This window comes from Myotis lucifugus, unplaced genomic scaffold, assembly GCF_000147115.1.
Source record: "Myotis lucifugus unplaced genomic scaffold, Myoluc2.0 scaffold_16, whole genome shotgun sequence".
NCBI classification, from domain to species: Eukaryota; Metazoa; Chordata; class Mammalia; order Chiroptera; family Vespertilionidae; genus Myotis; species Myotis lucifugus.
The window spans coordinates 3,454,943-3,464,646 of NW_005871064.1; the positions used below are offsets into that span (position 1 = coordinate 3,454,943).

Sequence of the window (9,704 nt, forward strand, 5' to 3'; positions counted from 1 at the left end):
CAGTGGGTATGGCAGTGGGCCAGGGTGAGATGATGAGGGGCTGACAATGGGAATTAGGCACATGTCTACTTATACTACAGGGGTCCTCGGTTCCCTTCCCCTTGCATCCCAGGACCAGAGGGCCCGGGGATAGAATTGAAAATTTGTCTGATATTTGGCCATTTGGAAAATAATACTGATGGGTAACTGACTGATCTGAAGGATGTGTTGCAAAAAAAAAAGAAAAAAGATACTTAGAAAACTAAGCAAATAGGGGGAAAGGGCAGTTATTAATTCCAGGTAAGACAAAAGTCACCAAAAAAGAAAATTCGATAATTGGCTCTGCAGTGAATACCGATTACTGAGTTAACCTAACGTCATAACATGACTATTTGGGATGATAAGAAAAGACATACTTGTGTGGTAGGGACAGGGCAGAGGGATGAAAGACCTACATTTAATTTCATCCAAAGCAGGAAGTCATTTTAATATATAAACTGTCTTTTAAAAAAGAACTCACGAAAATAAAAGCGTGACCTGAAAACACATGCATAATTATTTGGAGACAATCTTTGCAAGGGAGAAAGAGAAGGATTAAATATGTGACTGAATGAAGTTGGAAGTATTACAAGATGAACTTAGAGATTCTTAAAAGGAATGGAGGAAGGATGTGGAGATGTGTTCGGTACACAGTGGACTGTGTGGGGTTCTGGAAGTGGAAGAAGATTGGGTGTCTTTACTGTGAGGGATGGCAAAACCACACATAACCCTGAGAGGAGTCAGGAACGGGCAGCCGTAAGCTAAAAGGGCCCAAATATGGTTACGAAGGATGTCCACAGAGTGTCCTGCCCTTTATGTGTTCACTGTTAGATACACATACAATGCAAACTTATCTACTTTCCAACCACAACAAATTAACAATAGTGGATCCAGCTAATTGGGATTTTATGAAATCAGAAAGGACAAGTAGCCACAAGCAAATGGACTACCAGCTACAAGAAATGTCAGCTGGCAGCCTGACCAAGGAAATAACCCAAAAGCACAGGAAGCAGATGTTGGAAATTGAACAGTTAGCAGCCTGTGGCCATTTAGTTCAGAGACCTATGCCTCAGGTATCACTAGTGCGGCATAGGGTAATAGCTAATGATAATGAAGTATTTTTTAGCATATCCTATGGTAAAATACCTTTTTGTTTACTTTGAATTTGTTACGTAAGGTATATTTTAAATTTGACTACAGTTTCCCATGAGTGCATTTTAAGAGACATTTGAGAATATTCTACTCAAAATAATGTCCCCCCTCATGCTTTGTTTTTGCTTAAAAGGGTAAACAAAGTCCTTTGGAATATTTACCTATCCAAATGTCCCATTTACTGGAAGTTTTTCTTTGGAGGAGGAGCCTGTCTTGCAGGGATGATGAAACAAGGCAAGGAAAAGATGGTGACTTACTGTAGATAAGTTCTAGTTGGGGGTGGGGATGATGTTATTAGTGGAAGCCTTCAGAATTTATCAGGAGTTGAAAGTGGATGCTTCTCCAATGGGGGTTTCTGAGGGAGATGCTTCTAGCTGTTCATGACCCATATGGAGAGATGGAGGAGCCTAAGAGCAGGGAGACTGGGGATGACTGTTCTAGAAGCTCAGATCCAGCCGAAGCTTTGGATCCAACGAGGTGCTGTGTAATGGGAAGAGACGGGCAGCGCACACAGTAAAGTCAAAAGATGTTATTAGGGGTCAGAACTCAAAATGTTCAAACTGGTAGCTAGTGGTGGTGGTGTGCTAGTCACCACTGCTGTTAGCTCTAGACTCCAAGCAGCGGTCTCTAGAGATGGAGTGACATTTCCGAGTGAGGCCTACTCTGCTAGGGGTTTGCTGCTGATAAAACTGGTTGAGGTCAGAAGTACTGAGAGCTGATGAAATGCAGAATATTGTCAAAAGAAATAGACCCTGCATTTCCTTTCCTGTTCCCGTCCTTATCCACCCTTGAATTGTCTGTAGGTCAGATGGTCTATATCAAGCTTAGCTTCCAATTGGCTCCCCATCTCAGAACCACCCCCTGCATTCCAACACACTTTTCCTAACTACATTTTTCTTTCCATCAAAAGGAAAATCCCAGTCACAAATGAGGAACACGGCAACAGATTATTCTTCAAAATTTTACAGAGTTTAATTGTAAGAAAAGTCTCCATTGTATGACCTAATAGCACATCTGACTGTAATTGAAATCTTTAATATTTTGCTGACATCAATTATGAAAAATTAATGAAAATATCTCATTTCTAAAGCAATACAGTTGTCCAAATTAATTCAGTCTTCAAGAATGATTTTCTCTCTTCTTATTCCAATCATTATGTTCTTCCACTTACACTAATAAAGCAGAAGGCCTCTGTGGTTGTCTTTGTGGACAGGTCAGGGTCAATGTGATTTCAAACAGATTCAAACTCACTTTGCCAGGCTGAGTATCTCTGAGTCAGATTCTTTGCTGAAGGCTTGGTGTGAGCTAACACATCCAAAAAGTCAGCAGTGGTCACTGTGCCCAGCTGGATCCCAGGTAAATCGCTGCTCTCTAGATAAAAACAACAGTAACAGCATAACAATCGACCTTATGGTGATCAATGCTCTTGAAATGCTAATAGACCTTCTTTCAAGACAATGCATAATGCAACATTCTTAATGGTTAATGCAGAAAAGTCAACACTAAAGAGGGCTCAGATGAAAATTCTTTAATGTACAACTCAGCCCCTGAAGTCCAGACAAAAATATGTGATTTAAATGTATCATCAAAGTTTTATTTAATATTTATATAGTGCCGCAGTGGATCCAGCCCAACATCATCGTGTGCCAGAGAAATAAAAGCCCGAGCCCTAAGGAGTTTATCATCTGGGGCAAAGTGGATCCAAAACAGAACACCAGAGGAGGAAGGAGTTGAGTGAGTGCAGGAAAGAGAGACCAAGATTGTGTGCAAGAGTAAAGAGCCCCCAAGAACAGGCACAAGGCTCCACCTGCTGGTGAAAGTTGGATTTTTAAACAGATTTCCCTCCCAGAGCACCTTTGCTGTGGTCCCAGCTTTACCTGACTGGTGATCTTCAAGTGCATTGAAGATCTTCCTCACAGGCCGCATAGCTGCTTCCCTGCAGACCAGCTTAATGTCTGAGCCTGAGTAGCCCTCAGTCTCCTGAAAGAGCCCCAAACCAGCCATTGGTCAGCAGGCAGAATGTTGGTGATCACATCCTTCTGGTCAGGACCCAGTATGTCAGAGCCCCTGTTTAGATTCTGGATCTGCCCCACATGGACACTGTACAAAGATTCCCAGATAGACAATGCTTGGGGAAAGAGAGGTCTCTAACATGTTTGGATAACCTAAGAAGCTGGGCAACAACTTCCTAATTCCCCTCCAAATATATGCTATAAGATGTTGGTGAAGACTAGACCACCCATGTTAGTCTAATGGGGCCCTTGTGCCAAATCCAAGGATGATCAAATTTAAGTAGACATTTTTGTTCTTGCAAATAAGACCATAAGCTGCCTTAGAGGAACCTCAATGAACATCAAGTTCAAGTATCCACTCAGAGAAGGCAATGATAGCAGTGACAATGAAGGCAACAGATATGCACCTAGAGCTTTTGGATTTGTAAAAGACTTCTCATTTAATCATCACAGTAATCCTTTGTGGCATATCTGTTACCCACCTTATAGATCAGTGGTTCTCAACCTTCCTAATGCCGCGACCCTTTAATACAGTTCCTCATGTTGTGGTGACCCCCAATTTCATTGTTACAAATTGAACATAATTAAAGCATAGTGATTAATCAAAAAACAATATGTAATTATATATGTGTTTTCTGATGATCTTAGGCGACCCCTGTGAAAGGGTCGTTCGACCCCCAGGTTGAGAACCGCTGTTATAGATGAAAAGGCTGATGCTCAGAGAATAAGTGACTCCCCTGAGGTCACACAGATAGTAAGCAGCTGACAGGGCAAGGATTTGACATAGGTTCTCCAGGTCTAAACCCTGTGCTGTTTTTACCATATCATATTGCTTCTCCCTGCTTGAATATTTCCGAGTGACAAAGAGCTCATTCTTTCATGAAGAAGAGGCCCGTTGCATTGTTGGGGAGCTTGGATCGTTTCTAAGTGACTCAAGGAAGAGGCTCCGAGCAGCTCATGAGAAGAACCTGCCGAGAAGACGGTCACGTGGTGGCTGCTTGGCCTACGATGCCTCTCCGGGGCAGCTTACCTGGCTCAGCGTGCCGTACTCCAGCTCTGTGTGCAGCTCCAGCGCTCTGCTCTTGCTCACAGGGGGCAGCCAGTGGTGGATCATGGCTTTCCTGGCCTCCTGGCTGGGGAGGTCAACCAGAATCCTCTTCTCCAGGCGGCGTAACATGGCACAGTCCAGTTCCCTGAAATCACGTGAGAAACGAAGGAACTGGTTGGGGCTGTGAACTCACTTCCTAAGCAACAAGGTCAATTTAAGAACAATTTTGCACTGCAGGAAGCAATTCAGCATTTTAACTCTCCCTCTACATCAATGCTTGAATGGATAGGACAACTAGTTTGCTTAAAAAAAAAAAGAAAAGAAAATACATCCTAAAAAAAAAACTTACGTAAAGGAGGTAATTTTAAGTGACTTGATTTGGGGGAGAAAATCTCACTAGCAACCAAACAAGGAGCATTTCCATTGCAGTCCTAACATGAATCATTCAATCTGACCCCTCCAGTGAGTAAATCATTCCTGACGATAACGTGGGCACTCTGGGAAGCACATTAATTCTTCCAAAACTCTCCTATATTCTGGAGCGAATGACTATCTCACGCCATTGCTGTGGTGAACACACAGAGCAAATGCTCCTTCCAGGGTGCCCAAAGCAAATGTGGCCCTTGACACACTCACTCGTGTTCCTTCGAAAACACTGTCAGGTCAGATGTACACAACTTTGCATCTGCAGGCCATTTCCCTAAATTTCTTAATAGAAATTTTCAAACAAATAGAAAAGTAGAATAAAACAATGAATATCCATGTACCTACCATCTTGATTCAACAACAGTTAACATTTTGCCATAACCTGCTTCATATCAATTTATCTAAATTATTTCAGAGTAAATTACATCATGACATGAAATCACACCCCTAAATGCTTCTGCTGACAGTCTCCCCTCTCCCCCTGAAAAGGACATTTCTTACATAGCTACAATGCTATTAGGACACCTGACAGAATTAACATTGATGGCATAGTATGTCTAATGCTCATTCCTTATTAAAATTTTGCCCATCATGCCAAAAATATCTTTCATAGTTTTTTCAACCAAAATCCAATCAAGGATCATGCATTACATATAGTTATATCTCCTAAATATCATAATGTAGACCAGTCTCCTTGTCCTGGCCCCTTTTTGAAAAGATAAGGCTAGTTGTAGAATGTTCCACATTCTGGATTGGCTTGATGTTTTCCTCATGGTATCATGTTCCTGGTTCCTCTATCCCCTATTCTCTAAGATGGAAGGCAGACCTAAAAGCTTAGTTATTAGAATCAGGATAAAGATTTTTTGGCAAATATGTTTATTATATTGGGATCCACGTGCTGGCTTATCTCACTATTAGTGATGTGGTGTTTGAATAGTGGGATCATCTGTTGATAGCATATCTGTCCATTGTAATGGAAGCCTCTTTGCAAATAGTAAGTATTCTATGTACAATACTTTGGCACCATGTGAATACTCCTTTCCCCCTCCCTTTCAACTAGTGGTTTTAGCATCTCTTAATGGTCTTCAAATCAATTATTGCATGAGAGTGGTACAAAATGGTGATTTCAAAAATTTTTATTCTAAATGAATTATTTGGAATTATTATTTAATGTAGAGCTTCCCCTCATTAACGGGCTCTTGAATTACCCTGAATTGTCATTCCTATTATCAATAGAGCATTTTGAGTATAAGTCTGTGAACACTTTATATGTTAAAATTTCAATTACTAGAAAGGTAAATAATTGTTTGACTTCCTAATATAGAAATTAGGAAATGCCTGTGTTGGTCCAGCTTAACCATTAATGAAGACTAACAATGACAGCATCATCACCAGATATTTCTCATTCATAAAGACATCGAGAATCTCTAAAGCATCCTCCCATTTTTCTGTCATTCTGAATCTATGTCATGATATTTCCTTATAAACTGAAAAACAAAAATACCTTTCCAGGGAGCATATCTGAATTCTAAATTGGAGTGACCAGATTTCTTCAAAGATTGTCTTTCCTTTCCCTGTTATTCTTCCAATCCTGAGCTGAGAATCCATAGTCCAGGGGTGTCTTACCAGCAATAGCAGTTACCTATTTCTTTATCAGCCTCACCCTGTTGAAATTCGTCTCACATCAGAGACTCGGCCACATCTTCCCCTGTACAACCATCCCCCCTCTCCAGACCAACATTCATACTCAAGGCACAGGGTCAAAAAACTTCACAGAACTCTAAGAGATCATTTTTTCATATTTGAATATTAATAAAAGATAATGCTTAAATAACACTGTTTTTAGCTTTTTACAGATATTAATTTATTTAATTCTCACGAAACCCTATGAGGTAGGTAATATTATCATCTCCATTTCAAGATGAGGAAACTGAGGCACAGAGGTCAGAAAGCTATTTGAGTGGTGGCACTGGCTTTGGACCTAAAGAGTGAGATTCTGGAGCCTGTGCCTCAGTCACTGCTGTCACCACAGTCACTGCTAGGAGACTCCCAAGTCACATGATGGTGAAATCTCAGAACCCTGAGAACAAAGAGAGGATCATAAGAGCTTCCAGAGAGAAAAATACAGATTAAGAATAAGACTTCCATCAGTAGCAAGAGCTAATAAAAGAAAGGAAAATAATGCCTTCAAAATTCTGAGGAAATCTTGATCAAACCATTAATTTAGTTGTTAGATAGAATAAAAGTATTTTCAACAAGCAAAGCCTAAAATAATTTACCTCCCATATTCCCTTCATCAGGAAAGTACTGAAGAACCAAAGGGAGACAGTAAACCAAACCAAAGGCCACATGGGATCCAAGAAACAGATGGTCTGACACAGAGAGAAGGAGCTTTCCAGGAGGATGAGGTGAGGTCCCAGGGTCTCCCCTACATACTGGGTGAGGAGAACAACCAGTTCAGCTTAGAGTTGGTAAGAAGGCTCTAGAAGACATGTCTCCAAGAACATGAAGCTGGTGGAATACCTGTGTGATTTAGACAGCAGAGAAATGCGGCTGAATTGGTGGGAGGGGAAGGTGAGGTGAGTGGGGGGAGGAAAGGAGAGAGGGCAGGGGGATGCCTTTTATTAAACAAAAGAAACAAACTCACATTTTAGGAATTAGTTCAGTTCAGCAATATTAACCACCTGTCAAGTGTATTGTCCCTGCTAAGTCTCCAATTACAGAAATGAATAAGATAAACTCCTGCTTATAAGTAAATAAAGGCAATAACAGGAAGGTTTTGGTCTTGAAGTGAAGGAATGTTGGTCCCATAAACTTCAAAGACAAAATAAGACTTGAGAGTCTCAGTCTGAAAACCAGGAAGGAAGAGTGAATAAGCTGAAAAAACGGCAGGGATAGGGGTGATCAGAAGCTGTCATGTTCCTTCCAAGGCCTTTCCTTGGACCTAGGAGGCTGCCCCTCCTGAAAAGGCAGGGGATGCAGAAGGAAGGGTCTGTAAGGGCACCTTCTCTTAGACTCCCCACTCCGTCCAGAGTGATTTCATGCAGAGGGAGGTGGGAAAACAATCCCTCACTATAGATGTCGGTATTGATCAGCTAATGCCCTAAAGCAAGAGATTTACCTCAAAACTGCCTGTGGGCACCAAATAAGTGCAACTCTCTGACAGCTAGGCCTGATGGATGCACTTTTAATGACATCAATAATAATATAACCATACAAGGGAGGAAACAAAGGACAAATGGAATGTACCCAGGAATTATTCTTTATGCCAATATATTTATAAGAAAAAATTTAACTTGTGGCAACCAGAAAACATTCCTTTTCGCTCATACACTTTGATTTTGACTAGTTATTCTGTCCTCATGTCTTCTTTATTTTGGTTATCTGGTGCTTCCATCACTTCAAAGGTCAAAAGCAGCCAGTGAGTAATACTTTAAACAATAATAATAATAATAATAATAATAATAATAATAATAATAAATAATAATAATAATAATAATAATAATAATAAAAGCAGCCAGTGAGCGTGACATGTGAGATACAGAGAAGGTTCACAGACTTCAGAGCCTGGTCACTGAACCTATGCCCACTGCTATACACAAGGTGGCAAAGCCACTGGCACCTGGACAGTTTACATGAGCTCCAGGGCCTTGCACCTGAGCACTTGGGCTCCTGCACCAAACCTTCTGGAGCCTTCCTCAGCCCTTTGGTTTATCTCCCTGTTAAACCATGTGGCTCCTGGGGCAGAGATCATTCCAAATTTTACAGAATTTGGAAACCAAACATAATTCTAGTTCGTTCATTCAATAGTTCAAACATATTCAGTTCAAAGTATCTCAGCATGATCAGAGAAAGGCAAAGTTTTGTAAGCAAAGTCTTCGCAGTATATCCATAACCAACATGAAGTGAGTGGTCGTGGCAATCCTTGAGGAGCAGGTTAAGGAATTGTATTCTTTGGTAGGTGATGGGGAGCTGATGAATAAAGCATTGAAGGTTACCTTGTCTCCCACAGTGAGCCCTGCATAAGCTAACTCCTACCTGCATTTCGTACTGGGGCCAGCTCCTCCCTGGAGCCCAGGGGATGCATGGAGTTATGGTGGAAAGAACTGGGTTATGTCTGCTGAGCTCTGCAATCACATGTATACACTTCTACAGAAATATCATACCAGAAAGGAGTGAATTCATATGGGAAGGAGTGGTTTATATAGGTACGTTTCTTCCCATTCCCAGAGCAATAATCTCTTTGAGTTCATGTTCTCTTCTAAATATTAGGAATTGGGGGGAGGGGTGTTTTTAATCTAGAGTTTGGTCATACCAGGTGTCTACTTTTTAAAAGAGACAGTGAAATCTCTGGCCCTTTTGCAAATAGCAAGGAAAAGATGAATTGCAACATACTCCACACAAACAATTTTCATACCTTATTTGTACAAACTACCATCAAGTTAAATAGATAGCTAAAGATGGCATTTACCTTAATGGCCCTGTTCAGTATTTTGTTTCCCTCCGGACTCCCAGGCCTAAGTTTCTGAATACTCAACAATCTTGACGGGTCAAATTCGTCCTAATTGTGATCACTAAATATTCCTTACATGGCTGTTACTTTAAGTGGTAATATTAACAATGCAACATTTGTTATCCTTCTCACCACTTACTTACATATGAAATGATACTGGTGAGCTGTTATTCTCACTTCCTTCTTGTCCTCCCTGTGATGCTATAGATCAGGAAGGTGCTCCTCAGAGGAGAAGCACTGAATAAACAAAGTCGCTGCATGCCCTCTCATTGCTGAGAAGGAGAGAATGACTGCCCCTTGGAGACAAAATGGGTTTGTCTAGGGCAGTGATGGCGAACCTATGACAGACGTGTCAGAGGTGACACTCGAACTCATTTTTTTGGTTGATTTTTCTTTGTTAAATGGCATTTAAATATATAAAATAAATATCAAAAATATAAGTCTTTGTTTTACTATGGTTGCAAATATCAAAAAATTTCTATATGTGACATGGCACAGAGTAAGTAGGGGTTTTCAAATGCTGACACGCTGAGCT

The 9,704-nt window shown here is 40.8% G+C and overlaps 1 protein-coding gene across 2 annotated transcripts in view; it reads right to left on the reverse strand.

Moving 5' to 3' along the window:
* Nucleotides 1-2,369: 2,369 nt before the first annotated feature.
* The window catches only part of KATNAL2 (katanin catalytic subunit A1 like 2), a 35,096-nt gene continuing 27,761 nt past the window's right edge, over nt 2,370-9,704 (reverse strand). For both annotated transcript variants that reach the window (XM_023750862.1, XM_023750861.1), the window contains exons 12-14: nt 4,213-4,375; nt 3,048-3,150; nt 2,370-2,541 (exon numbers count right to left, since the gene is read on the reverse strand). In XM_023750862.1, coding sequence (XP_023606630.1) covers nt 2,402-2,541; nt 3,048-3,150; nt 4,213-4,375 — 406 coding nt within the window. In that variant the 3' untranslated portion in view covers nt 2,370-2,401. The remainder of the gene's footprint in view (nt 2,542-3,047; nt 3,151-4,212; nt 4,376-9,704) is intronic.